Consider the following 18318-nt stretch of genomic DNA (forward strand, 5'->3'; position numbering starts at 1 on the left):
TGGATTCTGCTGCCCCCCAAGGCTGTGGGAAGAGGTGGGAGGGGCTTAGCAGAAGAAGAGAGTGAGACAGTAGCAGGAGGGAGACACTGAGGCTGACAGTTTTGTGAAGATTAATTACAAAATCACACCGACGCAGATCAGAACCAGGTAGGTGACCACCAGGAACAAAACTTCATTTCTTTTCTGCCCTAGAGGAAGCCAGAATATTTGGGTGCCACCGTGGCTGCTCCTGTTGTGAAACTCGCTGACCAGGACTATAAGCCCCCCAGGCTGTGTTACCACCCCATCTTTTGCGGGAACCTTTCTGGAGGCGACCTCCTTGCTGTATTTGAACTGCTGCAGGTAAGTGAACCAGAAGTGATATCTGCACTGGCCGTCTATCTAGTCTACCTGGCCAGAGAAGCAGCCTCATGGGAAGTGTATGTCCATCACGTTATGCGTGGTCCCTCCCTGCTGTCCTGTGTCTGGAGACGGCTCCTTCTGGGGATCTGGGAGATGCCATTTAGGAACTCAGGTGACGGGTTATTCCCAGAGCCTCCGTGCTACAAGTCAGAGTCCCAGGATGAAAGGTCCACGTGGATTTGGCCAGCAATGCTTGAGCAGCCCTATGTGTCAGACCCTGAGCTCCATACAGACCACAGGAGGATATAAAAGGGGAAGGGAGCAAACGTTTGTGGACACTCCCACGTGCCCTGTGTTGTGTTTGCTGCCTCACATACCTCTCATCACACTGAAACCTCCCTCAGTCCTGTTGAGGTAGGGATTATGATTCCCATTTTGCAGATAGTAAACTGAAGGATTAATGTAATTGAATGACTTACCTTGTCACGCTGCTAGTTGGTGGTTGAGCTGAGAGCTGACCTTAGACCTTTAAAGCCTTCTGCTCCTTACGCTGTATCACAAAGTTTCCCAAAGACATTGAGTTCTTAGTCTGTCCCACTAAGACATCGGGGAATTTATGAACATATGTCTAGGAGGACTTTTTCAGAAAGCAATGGCAGGATACTTAGGGAGGGAAGCTGAGCCTCTCAAGTCTGGCTGTCCAGTCAAGGACCAAATAGGACAGAATGGTGACCTAGAAAGAAGTGACCAGGTGGGCCTGTATCAGAGAGATTTCTCTCCCTGACCATTGCACTCACTGAGGGCAGGTGGCACTTACCCTTTGGGTCAAATCAATCCCTCTCTAGGAAAGCACATTTTCCAGAAATCCCAATTTAAAAAAATCTCTAGTACAGAAACTAGAAGACAAACATTCCCAAGACGTAGCAAATGAGTAAGAGGGAAGGTGCTGGAGTTGGATCCCATGAATATGGATCTCATTCCCACCACTTACTGGTGTGCGACTGTGGGCAAGCTGCTTTATCTCTCTCTGTTTGACCTGCAAAATGGAGATGATAATTAACCTGCCTGAAGTGCCTGGCGTGGAATCAACACTCAACAAATGCTACCTATTTTATTATTAAATATTATTATACCATGGAATATTAAAGCAAAATATCTAGTCCTATCTGTTTATTCAGGTGAAGAAATTGAGCTGGATAGAAGGGTAATGGCTCGCTGGATATGGCAGGTCAGAGCCTAGAATCCAGTGTACAGATTCCCCCGAGAGCTGAAGAGGCTGAAGAGCATTAGAGGACGGGAACAGCTAGCTACGGGGTTAGACACACTTGTACTCAAATCCAAAGTGCCCAGGTGTGCGGCCTGGGAGCTGCATATGACTACAGAGATGAATTCTGAAGTGCACCCAATCAGCCTTTGACTGTCGTCTGGTTTTTGTTCCACTTGAGGAAGAACTTTTTAAGGCTGGAGTGGCTGCTTTGGAGAAACAGCAACCTCTCTCAGGGGAACTGAAGCTGGATGAGCTCTTAAAGGGACAGAGTAGCAGGATCACAGGCGTCAGCTCCAGCTCTATGATGCTTGTAGTGTAAGAGGGGAGGAGAGAAGGACTAGTGAAATCTTTGTCTTACAAATCTTAGCTTCTGGGATTCCAGGATGATCAACCAAGTGAGAGTCTAATAGAACCAGCTCTCACCAGATGGATGTGTGTTGCACAGAAACATGGACTGTCAGAACTGAAAGGGCTCTTCAAAATCAGCTGCTCCAGTCTTTCCTTGAGAGTCCAGGTGATTTTAGGCCGTCAATGAGTCAAAATCTTAGGTTGTCAAAATCTTAGGTTGAAACCAGGTAGAGCATTAAATCACAGTGAATTAATGTCGAGGGAGTGTCGCCTTTTTTCCCTCAGGTTTATTGAGATAAAATTAGGGATCTTCAAAATCAGCTGGTCTAGTCTTTCCTTAATTGAGAGTCCAGGTGATTTTAGGCCGTCAATGAGTCAAAATCTTAGGTTGTCAAAATCTTAGGTTGAAACCAGGTAGAACATTAAATCACAGTGAATTAATGTCGAGGGAGTGTCGCCATTTTTTCCTCAGGTTTATTGAGATATAATGGACATATAACGTTGTGTAAGTTTAAGGTGGGCAACATGATAATTTGATATATGTATATATTGCAAAATGATTACCACAGTAAGGTTAATGAACACATCCATCCGTCACCTCACATAGTTAACCTTTTGTGTGTGTGTGTGTATGTGTGTGTGTGTGTGTGTGTGTGGTGTGAGAACTTTTAAGATCTACTTTCATAGCAACTTTTAAGTGTACAATACACTATTGTACCTGTAGTCACCATGCTATGCATTAGATCCCCAGAATTTATTCATCTTCTAACTGGAAGTTTGTACACTTTGACCACCTTCACCCACTTTCCCCACCTCCCTACTCCTGGCAGCTACCAATCTACTCTCTGTTTCTGTGTTTGTTTTCTATTTTTAGATTCCACATATAACTGAGATCATACAGTATTGTCTTTCTTTTTGACTTATCTCACTTAGTGTAATGCCCTCAAGGCCCATCCATATTGTTGTAAATGGAATTTTGCCTTTTTGGATCCTTCTAAGTACTTTTAGAAGAAAGTTTCACGCCCATCTGTGTATAACACGTTTCTTAACCTGCAACCTCTCTTTTTCAGAAAGCATAGGCTTCAGCTTCAATGCCTCTAAAGAAACATCAGTGTTATCTACAAGAACATTTCTCAAAGTCTGCTTCTTGGAACACTGGCCCCTCCAAACATAGTGAAAAGAAATTTTAAGAAACGCTACACATGACATATTCCAATAACATTATTTTGTTTTCGTTGGTTTTCTTTTTAAAGTTACTTTCCATTGATGGCCAGTGGTACCTGTTTTACTTAGCAACTTGAAGTTTCCTTTCTAAAAATGAAATTACAGCTAATGAAAATGTTTACTAGATAATAACACAGGTGGTAAAAGTGGTAGAAGAATGACTGATTTGGGAAAACCAGCTTGAGTACAATGCTTTCATTTTACATGTCAGAAAGCTGAGGCTCCGGGTTTACTGGATGGGATTCAGTCAGCTGCTCTTTTCATTGCATGAAGCTTCCTGAAGGGAGTCCCCTAATCCATCAATGAGGGGCTGGACCAGCTGATCCCAACAGGCCCTCTGAGGTCCTGGCTTCCTCCCAGTTCCACGGCCCCACCTCTGATTCTCCCGCCCTCCCTCCACCATGAGCTGGGCAGACTGGTTCGAGATACGGCTGCTTCCTGACAGTGGAGTGTCAGAGGCAAGCAACCGAAGAGACACAATTCATTAGGGTTTCATTAGGACTTCCTCTCAGTTGATTACGTGTGCAAAAATTAATTTGATCATCAACGCCACTTTCTCAGCATGTGGATCTCCTACACTCCGGGAAGGCAGGAGCTGGAAAACGCCATCATTTGTCACCAGCGGCTCTCAGTTTCCGTCTGTGGGTGGTTTACCTTCAGCCCGTCTGTCTCCACTACTGAAAGGCTTCCCTGTCTCAGAAGAAGCGTGTAGTACCTGGGTTCTTCAGTGCCCCAGACTGAATTCCTTACCTCCATTTTCCTCCTCTACCCAGCTAGCTGACCCTGTTTTCCCAGTCCTGGCCCACTGTCCCCCTTTTCTCCTAGACTCTCTGCCTTGAGAATTCACACTCAGCTGTAATTCTTCACTCTGGGTTTGTATCCATGAGCAAGCCAGTCGTTCCAGCCAGGTGACTGTCCCTTGTTCCTGTAGACCCTCGTTCTCATCAGGATCGTTCCACTGGCCTCTTTCCTGGTCTCCTAGCTTCCTCCTCTTCCTTGTTTGCTTCATCCTCCGCATTCCTTCCAGAACGCAAGTCCACCATACCACTCTCCTCTTTAGACAGTCTGTTTCTTATCTCCAGGAGCATTTCCCAAAATCTGTATCTTTGGAACACAAGTCCCTCTAAATACAGTAAAAACAAAGTTTGGGGGCTTCCCTGGTGGCGCAGTGGTTGAGAGTCCGCCTGCCAGTGCAGGGGACACGGGGTCGTGCCCCGGTCTGGGAGGATCCCACATGCCGCGGAGCGGCTGGGCCCGTGAGCCATGGCCGCTGGGCCTGCGCGTCCGGAGCCTATGCTCCGCAACTGGAGAGGCCACAGCAGTGAGAGGCCTGTTTATTGCAAAAAAAAAAAAAAAAAAGTTTGGGAAATTCTTCATATTATGTCCCTCTTGGGACTTTGAAATGCCCGTTACCATGGTAAAGACTCTGAGAAGTCAGCTATAAAGAAACTTTTGAAATTTCTTTCTTTTTTGAAATTCAACATTTCCCAAATGTTTGTGAGTACAAATATTTTCTTTTTGCATGGTAACTCTTAATATTTCATGAAAAGAAAATCTAGCCCATAGGAGAATGTCAGATTTCCATAGCTTAGCATTTAAGCTCTCCCCAAATTAATTTGTCTTCAAACTGCCTTTTCAGGCTCACATTTCAGCACAATTACTCTGCACGTACTGTGGCCTCTTTACAGCAGACTATTCTGAATTCTCAGACCTCAGCACACAGATGTGCTTCTCTGCTTTTGGCCATGCTGTCACCCTATTTCGAAATGTCTCCCTGCTCTGCCAACTCCACCCCCTGCACTCTATTTACCTATTTAGGAAACTGATCATCCTCACAGTTCAGGACAAGAGTCGCCTCCTCCAGGCAGCTTCCCCTCCCCCACCTCAGTCAAATGTTTTCTCCTCTTCCATCCTACGTCACTTTGCCTCTTTTTCTATTTAATCCAGGCTTTTATTTTTAGGATTTATTTATTTATTTTTATTTTTGGCTGCATTGGATCTTAGTTGCAGCACGCAGGGTCTTCCTTGCGGTGCCTGGGCTTCTCTCTAGTTGTGGCGTGTGGGTTTTTGCTTCTCTAGTTGAGGTGCACGAGCTCAGTAGTTGTGGCGTGCAGGCTTAGTTGCCCTGCGGCATGTGGGATCTTTCTTCCCTGACCAGGGATCAAACCAACGTCCCCTGCATTGTAAGGCAGATTCTTTGCCACTGGACCGCCAGGGAAGTCCCAAATCTAGGCTTTGATAAAGGCAATTGTTTACAGCTTGTCTCCCTTAATCTGTAAATTTTTTGAAGGCAGAGACCCCAAGACGAGCAAAACATATGGTACTTTTTTTTTTTTTGCGGTACGCGGGCCTCTCACTGTTGTGGCCCCTCCCGTTGCGGAGCACAGGCTCCGGACGCGCAGGCTCAGCGGCCATGGCTCACGGGCCCAGCCGCTCCGCGGCATGTGGGATCTTCCCGGACCGGGGCACGAACCCGTGTCCCCTGCATCGGCAGGCGGACTCTCAACCACTGCGCCACCAGGGAAGCCCACGTATGGTACTTTTAAAAGCACATCCAGAGGCACCACCCCATCCTGTGCCACCATCACAGCTGTTTTTGTGGCTTTACGTTTGGAGCCACAGGAGCAATTAGCTTTCTCAGGGAGGCGATGTTTTGCAGCCTGGATCGCTCACCTCCTCGCCGCCAGGCAGTGTTCACCTCACCTTTTCCCGGCTCCTTGATCTGGTTTGGTTCCTTCTGCGGCTTCATTATCTTGAGCCTACTTGGCATTCGCAGTGACTGCTGTCTTCTTTTTCTGGGCTTTCTTATAATTAACTGAACCACATCTGCCGATGCCAGCTAGAATATGTCTGTGAAAAAGAAATGGTGATATGTTTGTGCTTTACAGGTTTTGATGGGCAAATAGGCTTTTTCGAGCATACAGAGTTAATGTGTGTCAGCCAATAAACATTTATCAAGAACTCACTGGTTTTGGAGCATTAGGAGAGTCTGAGACTAATGAAGTAAACAAAGGCTTCCTCTTGGCCAAGTCAGGCAAACTCCCCCAGCGAGGAAAACCTCCTGCTCCAAAGCAATGTTTAATAGAACATCTGGCTCCTGAGGGACTTGAAGGGTCAGCTGGCCCAATATCTGAGGTCCAGAGAGGGAAAGGGACTCATGCAGGGTCACACAGCAGAGCCTGGTTTCCAGGCTCAGTCCACTAGTTTCTGCACTAAGCCTCCAGAGAGGACACACTGTGTTCCAAGGACTGAAGTTTAGGAGAATGGCCACAGTGGCCGGGACCAAATCAGGGGTGGCTTCTTGAAAGATGGACGTGTTGAGCCAGGTCTTGAAGGTAATGTGGGGTGGCCCACAAACGAGAAAGGCCCTTTCCTTAGGAGACTTTCTAAGTCCTTTGTGTGAGATTTCAATAAAGCATAGCAATTGTCCTCTTGCGGTTTTGTCAACTCCAAATGCACAGGAAATAACACCTTTTCCTGGAGGTCTGCCTTCAAAAGACTTCATTTTCTGTTTTACTGATTATGACTAGTCTCTATGTGATTAAATCAATCTCTTGTAGTGCACAGTGGGAGGACAGTTAAGTCTCAGAGGTTTGGAATCTGATCAGAGACCCTTCTCTATTCTACGGCTGTAATTCCCCTGTCATTTCTTTTTTTTTTGACTGAATATATATACTTTAATGACAGAAAAAAGTAGATTTCAGCCATTTGTAAAATACTTGAATTTATCCTACATACTCAAAACATTCAACCATTACTTTACCACTCATAATTTTTCAGTTATTATTTAATGTCTATAGGTTTACTTATTTCCTATTTCTATAATATCTGCAAACATTTAGATACCAGAGATATTTTTTAAATGTTTAATCCTATATATTTACTGCTTATATTCTTTAATGAATAAATCATCTGCAAAGGTGTTACTAGAATTTTTTGCTTCCAATAATGTCAGATAACATTCAAAACACTTCAGAGGTTTAAAATCCTACAGAGTATATTTTTCTGACCACTCTGTAAATCACGCAGTACTTCTACAACAACACCATAAATTCAGAAATTAAGGAGACTACTTCTAAATTACCCACAGGGTAAAGAATAAGTATGAAGGATATTAGAAAATATTATGAATTGAAAACTTGCTTTTCCAAAATTTTAATATGAAGCTTTAAAATTAATTTATTGCTCTTTTTAAACTTTAGATAAGTGTTTATATAATTAATTTTCAAGAAAAAATGAAAAGAATGAAATACAATGAGGTTATGAGGATCTATCTGTCTTTTTTTCCTCTCCTCTATACTGTGAGCTCGCTGAAAGCTTGTGAAACTATTAATTTGTGACACATTGTGAGTGCTCACTAAATGTTGATTACCCTTGTGAACGAATGCATTTGTAAATTAAGAAATTATTCACTGTGACAAAATGCATCATCTTGATGTACATTTTAAGCTGGAAACATTCCTTTGGTTAAAACAGTGACAGTCTTTCCAATGAGGTCATTGTGTGGCAGCGTTCATTTTCCTTACCTCTCCCAATGTCTAACCAGCGCTCGATCTGTGTGGTAGGTCCCTGCGTCTGGGCTTCAAGGGCTCCCTCCCCTCGACCCACCCGATGTCACCCAGATCTACCCTGTTCCTGCCAGCATCCGGCCAGTGCTGAGTAAATACCAAGTGGAGGTATGGGGCCAGGAAGGACTGGGTTGTTCTTTGGGACTAAAGGGCACTGGTGCATTGCAATCATGCCTGCACTGTGTCAGGGGACTTGAGGGGTGGGAAGGAGACGTAGCTGATCGGACGGAGCCACGAGGAGCTGCCCCATCCTTTCCTGGAAGAACATCCTGTGGTTCTCAGGCTGGCACGGCCGACTTTCCCACACCTGAGCCACACCTGCTGCCACCTCCCTGGGCCTTTGTGTGACAGCCCTGCCATCCTCTCTTCAGGTTCTCTTTTGGGGAGTCCGGGAAATGAAGAAGGTGCAGCTCCTCTCGGTGGATCGTCCCCAGGTCCTCATCGAGTGTGGCGGGCATGGAGTCAAGTCCTGTGTGATCCAGAGCTACCAGAACAACCCAAACTTCAGCGTCCAGGCAGATGCTTTCGAAGTGGTGCGGGTCTCTCCCCTCCCCCGCCCCACCCGCTCATTCCCTTCATCTCCGTAGATGCGACCCACTCCTTCCTGAACCTGACTTGGGGAGATGTTTCAGAGTGTCAGGTGCCCCACTACTCACAAGAAAGAACAGTTTAATTCAGTAAAAAGCCAGAATTGCAGAATGGGATAAAACAGACTTTTGTTGTTTTGTTTTTAAAGGTTCTGGGTGTAGATCATATAGTAAATCAAAAAAGGTTGACAGCGGTTCCCAAAGTGTGGCCCCCAGTTTATCAGCATCACCTGGGAACTTATTATAAATGCAGATTCTCAGGCCCTGCCCCAGAACTACTGAACCGGAGACTGTTGGGTCTGGGGGGTAGGGCCCAGACACCTCTGGTTTGACAAGCCCTGCAGGTGACTCTGATACACACTGGAGTTTGGGAACCACTGGCCTGGAAGACACTGTCACGGAACTTACTACAATGGTTAGAGTTTTAAAAAATTATTTGTACATAGCGTGTCAAAAGCAATGTTTGACACCTGTGCTTTTGTTTATTTCTGTGCTCTGATTTGGAACCAACTGTGAAGTCAAAGTTTGCTTTGTCTAACCCAGTCAGCTCCAATGGACACACATTCTGAATGAAGAAGGACTGGAATTAAAGAACGTGTACTGTGTTTGCAAACCTTCCAAATCAGACTTTGTTGAGCCTCGGGGTCCACCAGGGTAAAGAAATGGATGGGGCGCTGGCCCCTCACGCTCAGCTCCATCTTAAATGGCTCAGTTCTCATCTGCTTTATATCTTGGGTCTGGATAAATGTTCATCTGAGATGAAAGTTCGGATAAATACAGTAATGACAAAGTAAGAGGATTGAAGACTACTGCCATAGAGAATTTGGGAGTGTGTGATTTTTGCAATTTACACCTGGGGTGAATTGTTAGTGCCATCCCTCATATGTTGGGTAATGACTCCCTGACTTGAGAAGGCATTGCTCCAGACTCTGGCAAGCTGCAGGGGTGACCTGTAGGGAAAGGACAGGCAGGGACAGAGGAAGGATGGGTACCTGGCTTGCTTTGGTCCTACACCCAGACAGGTCAGCCCAGGCAGTGCCCCACTTCACCCCAGCCTCTCCCTGCAGGAGCTGCCTGAGAATGAGCTTCTGCACCCACCCCTGAGCATCTGCGTGGTGGACTGGAGAGCCTTTGGGAGGAGCACCCTCGTGGGCACCTACACCATCAACTGCTTGAAACAGTTTTTGTATAAATCCAGGGAGCCCCTTGCCCTCACCTCACAGGTGGATGGAGCCCAAGTTGTGCAAGGTAGGAAGCTCCTTCTAGATTCTAGCGCTGTGGGCTACAAAACCGTGGTGCCTGCAGGATCTTTCTGAAGAATTTCCTGCGGTCCCCTCTACTTCTTTTATATTTTATTTTTGGCTGCGTTGGGTCTTTGTTGCTGTGCGGGGCTTTTCTTTAGTTGTGGCGAGTGGGGGCTACTCTTCGTTGTGGTGCGCGGGCTTCTCATTGCGGTGGCTTCTCTTGTTGCAGAGCACGGGCTGTAGGTGCGTGGGCTTTAGTAGTTGTGGCGCACCGTCTTAGTTGCTCCGTGGCATGTGGGATCTTCCTGGACCGGAGCTCGAACCCGTGTCCCCTGCATTGGCAGGCAGATTCTTAACCACTGTGCCACCAGGGAAGTCCTGACCCAATGTACTTTCATTTTGGCTATTTCAGATTCATTAATTTCCACTGAGCCTTCTGAGACCCCCAGCTCTGCTCAGGAGCTCCCAACAGATCAAATCTTTGTGGATATTGGGCCGCCTCCCACAGTGGTACCTGACTTGGCCCAGGTTCAGGCAGCCAGCCTGGTTGATATCCCTGACCCATCCCCTATGCTGGAGACGGAACACAAACCTGCAGCCCAGGAGCCACCCAAAGACGGAAAAGCTAAGGTCGGAATGTCATCCCTCTTCATATTTATAAGGCACGTTAGAGTTTGCTCAGAGGTTTTAGATACTAATCCTCCCACCTACTAGCTGTGTGACCATGGCAAGCAACTTCACATTTCTGAGCATTAGTTTCTTCATCGGCAAAACGGGGACACCAATACCCACTTCACAGCATTGTCATAGAATCAGATAAGTCAGTGTATGTGAAATTAAAGTGCTAGTCAAATGTGACAGCAGTATTTAATTGAACAGAAACTCTTAATTCATTAGCTTGGAAAAACAATGGTTTCCTCATCAAGGCTTATTCCACAAATATTTTGAACCTACTTTGTACAACGTCACGTGGGACCAAAAAGATGCGTCTTCTGGTCTAAATAAAAGTGAGACTTATCCTCAGCTGAGATTCTGGGAGGGGAGATGGATAAGTACACAAGACCATAAAATGGGGACATGAGTAATCTTTTAAGTCATAGTTTTAAGGGCAAAATCCTGGTGTATCTAGCAACTGACTTAAAGAAGAAAGCAGGTTTAAGAAAGTCCTAAGAGATGCCCTGCCCAGCAAATTATAAAAGCTGAAATAAAAGGTACAGTATGGTAGATGAATGGCTATTTTCTCAGGCTCTTCCCATCTCATCCAGGCTCAGCGTGACTCTCTGACAGCCCACGGGGTTCTCTCCATCCCACCAGCATTGTACCTGCCACTTCATGTTGCAAATTTCAGTTTGTTTGTTGCCACCATAAAACTGTGGGCTTCACCAGGTCATAGATGATTTTTAAAAATATCTCTGTATCCCCTGCACTTGATAGAGTGGCTGGCACATTGTAGATACCCGAGAGATGTCTGAGAGCAAATGGATGATAAGTACACGATAAATTTGGCATGACACAACTTTCTCCCCAAATGCTTCCCTTCTGCCACGTATGCATCACACTGCTTCTCCTATCCCCCCATCACTTATGTTGTAGGTGTCATTTATTTGCATCTGTTCAAATCAGAAGTGATGCTAAAGGGGGATTGTCTACCTATGTCACTTAATCCTCATGACAGTGAAGTGAGCAGGTATTATTGTTCCTAGTTGAGGAAACTGAGAATCATAAAATCATAAACGTTTATATTATGTTTAGAAGCTAATTCCTTTTCTACTATATCACACTGTATCATGTAGCCTGCTTGTCTCCTCCACTGAATTCGAAGCTTCCCAAAAGTAGGGATGATGTCTACCCCTTACATCCCCAATGTCAACCACAAAATCTCATACCTGCTTGATAAATGTCAAATAAACTCATTAATGGATGACAGATTATTAAACTTTTATTGATTTAAGAGGGACAGAGAGCTGCAATCACAAAACTTGCTGACACCTCCATCCACTTCCCCGAGGGTACCTACATGTCCTCTTCCTTAGTAAACCACTTAGCCACCAGCATGCAGATCCTTGACACCTAACAATCCATCCTTCATCCCTTGCCAGGATGCCAGGAAACCTTCTCGGAAGTCTACTAAAAGGAGAAAGAGGACCATAGCGGATGAATCTGCTGAAAACGTCATTGACTGGTGGTCGAAATACTATGCCTCCCTGAAGAAAGCACAGAAGGTAGACTCTCTCCTGGCTGTGAGAGTCAAGGCTTCGATAAGAGCACAGCACCATTTACCACCCTCCCCTACCCCAAATCCTGCATTGTCCCCTCTTTTAAATTCCGCTATAGGTAGGCCCTACTTGGGTGTGGTTCTGTTAACTGCTGAAGGGTTCAAAGCCTGAAAGGACCAAGGGTCCAGTACTGCCAAATCCTCACTGTCTGGCTGGAGCTGGCCCTAGGACACAGGCTCTGCTGTAAATGCTGGCAGGATGTGCAGTCTATCATGGCATCCAGGGAATCTGCCCACCTCAGGGAGGTCTAGCCAAGAGAAATGGGTCTCTGGACAGGTGGGCATCAGCGAAGGGGGCTTCAGGTTCACCTGGAGATTCCAGGTCAAAGGGCTCCAGGTCTCCAGCAGATTTCTAAGTTCATATGGGAAATTATCAAAGTAAAGGCAGAGGTCTTGGCCTTAGCAAATGGGAATAATCAGCAGGGCCTCATGCACATGGAATAAGAAAGGGATTGAGTTATAAGCCAGAGAACCAGTGGGGAGTGGGTCTGGAGACTCAGGCAAAAGCTCAGTGGCTGAATCTGGTAAGACTTCTCATCCCTGAGTAAAAATGGAAAGGAAAGTTATTCAGATGTTATCATCATATTTTATTGAGTAGCAACTCTTCTGATTCTTTATTGGGAAAGACCATAACTTCTTCATCTAGGACTATCCATGAATATTGACATATAGTTAAATAAACAAACTAAATGTTAATCCCTGCTTCCAAACACCCTCGTTTTACTACGATGGACACTACCACTTCTGGTGAGTGTTCAGCCCTTTCCTCTGTCTCTGCTAACCTCCCCAGTCCCAGGACAAACCCAACAACCCAACATGGCAGCCCATAAAACTCATAGTTGCAGATGGAGGTGATGCTCCAGGGATGTGGAAGAACAGTGGGGAGAGGGGTTGCTTTCCCAGCAGCTGAGAGGAGGCTGCACATAGAGGACGAGGACGTCCACAGTTTGGTGGCACTGGTTTTGGAGGTGTGGGTGCCTCTTCTTTAGGGCAGGGCATCTCTCTGCACTTAAGTCCTAGGTCTTTACAGTGAGGCTTCATCTGGGGGCTACTGAGAACTGTGTGCATATTCTTCTAAAATGCAGAGGGCTGAGATAATTGAATGAGAACTGTTAGCAGTCAGGGTTAATAAATGAGACAAGACAGTGTCCATCATCTCGTCTCCCTCTTTTCTCAAAGGAAAAGGAGAGCAATTCCAAGGAGCAAACAGGCAACACAGGTAAGTGGCTGTTCTGGGGACATTTGAACATGCATTAAGGCCATGTGAGTGAGAAAATGTTAAAATAGGAGCCATGGGCACAACACTGGAGCCCAAAGCCCTCATTTCCCTAGTGAGGAAATAATCCCAGGAAGATGGCAACACTTGAAAGAGGTCACATAGCTGATTTGAGCTGGACGGAGACCAGATCCCAGGTCTCCTGAGTTCAGTTGAGTGCTGAAATCGACCCTTTGGCTCAAGTCCCTATGTTGACAGTCTTAATGCAGAAACAGCAGAGTAAAAATAGGAGCAAGCTGGGATGACAGGCCAAAGCCAGCATGATAAACTTTAACACAGGTGACCTGGATTTAGCTTCCAAAACTCAGTTGACAGGTTTGGGTAGATCTGGTTTGGCAGAAGTTCAAATGAAGAGCCCTGGAATTTGAAATGACCACAAACTTGATGTAAGCCAACGGTAAGTCGTGGCCTAAAAACAACAGTAACACCAAGTGCTGTTTCAGGTGGCACAAAAAGTGAGAAAAACAGAGCCAAGCTCAGTTCCTCAGGCCACTCCTACTAGCATATTTAATTCTAAGACCAACCCCATGACATAAGCAATAGTATCTTGATTTGCAGATAGTAAAACAGAAGTACAAAGAGGCTGAGTAAATTGCCCAGGTTTATGCAGCTAGAAAATAGTGGAGCTTGGGTGATTTTTCTCCAGCATCTGCTCCTAAAAAATTACTGAATAATCTAAGTACATTTGCGACATTGTGTTAGACCCTTAGCATATTTGAGCCTGAGGTTGTTGAACTAGATGATTCTCAAGTTCCTAAACAGATCTGAGAGGGAATGTATCTAAAGCTTTGGTGTCACTCCATCCTGGGTCTGTTCTTTGCTAGCTGGGTGACTGGGCAAATTACTTACCCTCTCCGTGCCTAGCTTAATGAATTCTTGCATATGGCAGGGAAGGCCAACACATTGCCAGCCCCAGGGCATCCACTGACACTGCACTGCTGCATAAGTGGTATCTCCTCTGCTCCTTCAGTGCACGGTCTGCAGGGCTATGTGCAGAAATCCTACAGTGAAATGTTACTATTTCTTTCTTAAAAGAAGGGTCATGACACATGCCAGAGCAAAGGGAAAGAGGGAGCTTGACTTTGTTTCTTCTCATCTCAACAGCATAAGAAGTCTAACCATTTTCACTAAATACCCACAGAGGCAAAACCAGACGAGGTAGTGGTAAATATAGATGGCCCAAAGAAGAAGAAAGACAAAATACTCAAGAAGAAACTCAGAGAAAAAGAAATCCCCAACCTGGCTGTCTTGCAGGTGTGTGGACACAGCCATCTTGGCCATGGTTAGGGTGGGAAACTCAGGAGGTGGGCGTTCTTTTAGTGCTTCAGTCCACTCCAGAATACCTTTGTCTGAATAACTTACTTTGTCTTTGTTATAATCATTGATGCAGAGTAACAAACTAACAAGCATGCAAGCCAAGACAGTGGAGCTTGCTAGTTTTCTATTTTCTACATCCTCCTATTGAGAAGGGGCATAACTTCACTTGGTTAGCCTGGATGCAACGATGTAATTTACAGCGTGTGAGTTCCCCTGGGTTCACCTCTCAGGGCTTGACATCATCATGCAGATATGTACAGACTCGACATAGCAGGAGTTTTAACTCTTACAAAAGTCAGCTTCGTCAGACCAGTCCTAACATTAGCCAGAGACTATTAGCTAGAGGCATATTGATGGATATGAAAATTGGCATTATGAAAATTATGTACCTAGATAATGAATTTAGATAAGTAATTTTGATGGGAAATTTGAATAAGTGATTTAATTATATTACTCAATCAAAAACTCAATCCAATTTTCCATTTCTAAAATATATATGTAATTTTCTGCTTGGAAAATTCATGTCTACATGCATTATAATAAAAACAAATATTCCATCACATGTGTTAAGAATGAAATGTTCAATGAATATTTTTAATTTGAATGTCCTCAAAATATTGTAGTCTGTATCCAAAACTCAATGACATCAATTAGCTATAAAAAGCTTTGTCACATTTATACTTATGTATTATATTTTAAATATTGTTGGTTTAGCTATACTTCTTGGAATTTCAAAGTTTATCAAAAATGTTTTATAAATTTCAGAGTGGTACTTAGTTCTAGGAATGCCAAGTCAATCATATTCCTTATTTTGCTGAAGATAAATTAACAGCGCCTCTTAGATTTTTCCAAGGGGCATATACGAAGGCTGGTTTTGGAGAATCTTGGCAGTTTTCATTAAATCAATCCTGGGCTTTCCTTCCTCTGAGCACACTCTTCTCCCTTTTCCCTAAAGATATACAATGGGGATCTGGAGAGTGAATTCAACAATTTTGAAGACTGGGTGAAAACCTTTGAGCTGCTCAGAGGCAAGTCTACGGAGGATGACCATGGCCTTGACAGAGACCGAGTCATAGGAAAGTTTAAGGCAGGTTCCAAGGTTAACACTTTTATCTGGCTCTCCTGTCCATAAATGTCGGATATGACTCAATTCTGTTGGACTGTGGTGTGCGATGGCTGTAAGGAAAATCCTTAATCTCTCTGCAGGCCCCTCCCTCTCTAGAACCCCACAAGACCTAGCCCCAGTCTTTCAAGGTATTTGATTTGTGGCCAGTAAAGTGGATCGGAGCTCAGTCTGTGGAATATGAGGAGGCAGAGTCATTGCCTAAAGGGATCACTTAATTTTACTCTGCTTTTCCCACCCCCTGACCTACCAAACATATGATTTATACAAGCCTATCAGCTGAATGATTAAATTAATCAAACAACACAAACCCTTCATCTGGCAGACTTACGGTGTCAGCACCACAAAGCAGTAGCTGACACTCACTATGAACCTACTGCACGCCTGGGCCCTTTATATGAAGGTGATGTGTTGGAAATCACATGGGCATTGCAGCTTGCCAGTCTGGGTTTAAATCCTCATTTAGGATTTAAATCCTAACTAGCTTGTGATCTTGAGCAGTACTTGACCTCCCTGAGCCTCGGTTGCGGCATCTGAAAATAGAAATACTGAAGCCAAGATTGAATGAGATAATGGGAGGAAACACTAGCTCAGCACCCTGCATGTAAAAGGCACTCGGGATTCCATCTGATGCTCCTATTCGTTTCTCACGTAACAGCCCCGTGAGGAGGGTGGTACTGTACCAACACTGATTCACTGATGTACCATGAAGAAGCACAGATACAGGAGGGTTATGTGAATGGCCCGAGGACATCCAGGGGACAAGAGTAGCACCACCCCAGGTCCTGTTGGTTCCCAGGCTGTGCTCCTTTTCCCAGCGCTATGCCCTAGACATTTTTTTTTTTTAATTTTAAAAAACCCTCTTTATTTTGAATAGTTAAGATTCACAGAAAGTTGCAAAGATGGTAGACAGAGGTCTAGTGGACCCTTCACCCAGTTTCCTCCATTGTTTACATCTTATGTAAATATCAATACCAGGATATCCACATTGATAGTGTGTATATAGTTTTATGTAATTTTTATCACATATGTAGATTTGTGTAACCACTACCACAAACAAGATACAGAGCTATTCCATCACCACAAAGATCTCCCCTTTATAATTATGCCCTGCTTGTGACTGTCTCTATCCTCTGGCAATCACTGACTTATCCTCTATCTTTATAATTTTGTAATTGCAAGAAAGTTGTATAAATGGAACCCTCCAGTATGAGACTTTTGAGATTGGCTCTTTTCACTTATATAATGTCCTTGAGATCCATCCAAGTTGTTGCGTGTATCAATAATTGATTCCTCTACATGGTTGGTTTTCAGCGGGGCATATGACTATCTTGTTTCAATGGGTAGTGCTTTGTGGTTCCAGGGCTCCTTCTGCATCTACAAAAGCCCCGAGGATTCCAGCATCAAGGACAGCAAGCAGCTGAGAATCCAGCAAGGGATTCCATCCAACCACCCCATCAAAGTCCTGATCAGGGTGTACATTGTTGCGGTGAGGCATCCTTGTTTACTCTGAGGGGTTGTCTTAATCTAGAGCTGCCATAACAAAATACCATAGATTGGTGACATAAACAACAGATACTCGTTTTCTCCAGTTCTGGAGGCTGAAAGTGCATGATCAAGGTACCATCAGAGTTGGTTTCTGGTGAGACCTTTTTGCCTGGCTTATAGATGGCCACCTTCTTGCTGTGTCCTCAAATGGCCTTTCCTGTATGTGTGTGTGTGTGTGTGTGTGTGTGTGTGTGTGTGTGAGAGAGAGAGAGAGAGAGAGAGAGAGAGAGAGAGAGAGAAGAGGAAATCTGTTGTCTCTTTCTCTTCTTGTAAGACCACCAGTTCTATCGGATTAGGTAGCACAGCCTGGGAACCACCACCCTTATGACTTCATTTAACCTTAATTAGCTCCCTAAAGGCCCTATCTCCAAATACAGTCACATTAGGGGTTAGGGCTTTGACATAGGAATTTTGAGAAAGCACAATTCAGTCCATAACAGAGGGTATGATGTTTGGTTGGTAACATGGACCTTTGCTGGCTTTTCACTGAGCGAAAATATTTCCCAGGCTGAGAGGACTGCTCTGTGTAGCTTTATTTGCTCTCTGTGGTTGCCTGCTAGCTGGGCAGGAAACCAAGTAGCACTGAAGCAGGAAGCTCACAGGCAAGACAGCGGGAAGAACCAGGGCAGAACAGGGCAGCTGCCACTGTGCAGTCCTCCCCCGCCTCCGGGGCTAAGCCTCTGTTCTGCCGCAGTCAGAAATTTCATTTCCAGTGTATTTCCAAGAAAAATATTATCTGCCCTAGGCTTCCTCCTTTCTGATAATGAGAGCACTAAACACTAATTGTGAAACTTTTGGTCTGATTGCCAGGAAGCTTGGGGCCAAATTTGGTGCTCAATCAAAGCAACTGCGTACTAGACATTTATGGTTCATGTATTTGTTTTCATCTCCTGACCTTGGAGTTGATTTTCATAATCTTACTTGATTGTAGTCATTATATTTTATATTAACTCTTTGCTTAAATTGCCTAAAATCGTTTTTAGAAACCGAAATGAAACATAAAACAAAGATGAATTATTCTTTAATGCCAGTGGACAACTAAACATCCCCTTTCCATCATGCAGTTCTCATGTTTCCTTTGTTATTAGCAGCAATGTCATCATGGCCATGACCACCATGTGCCAGGCATGTTCTAATCACTACGGATATCGTGACGGAAAAAGACACCGTGCCTGCCCTCGAGGAAGTCACAGTCTAGT

General features: G+C 44.7%; 1 protein-coding gene across 1 annotated transcript in view; it reads left to right on the plus strand.

Moving 5' to 3' along the window:
• FER1L6 (fer-1 like family member 6) overlaps positions 1-18318 on the plus strand; it is a 137339-nt gene that overhangs the window by 89969 nt on the left and 29052 nt on the right. Inside the window, exons 23-32 of the mRNA XM_065895151.1 lie at positions 193-342; positions 7747-7857; positions 8121-8282; positions 9404-9584; positions 9993-10210; positions 11680-11802; positions 13035-13074; positions 14273-14385; positions 15404-15535; positions 16935-17060. Of these exons, the coding sequence (XP_065751223.1) occupies positions 193-342; positions 7747-7857; positions 8121-8282; positions 9404-9584; positions 9993-10210; positions 11680-11802; positions 13035-13074; positions 14273-14385; positions 15404-15535; positions 16935-17060 (1356 nt within the window). The remainder of the gene's footprint in view (positions 1-192; positions 343-7746; positions 7858-8120; positions 8283-9403; positions 9585-9992; positions 10211-11679; positions 11803-13034; positions 13075-14272; positions 14386-15403; positions 15536-16934; positions 17061-18318) is intronic.

The sequence above is a fragment of the Phocoena phocoena genome, chromosome 17 (assembly GCF_963924675.1).
Source record: "Phocoena phocoena chromosome 17, mPhoPho1.1, whole genome shotgun sequence".
NCBI classification, from domain to species: Eukaryota; Metazoa; Chordata; class Mammalia; order Artiodactyla; family Phocoenidae; genus Phocoena; species Phocoena phocoena.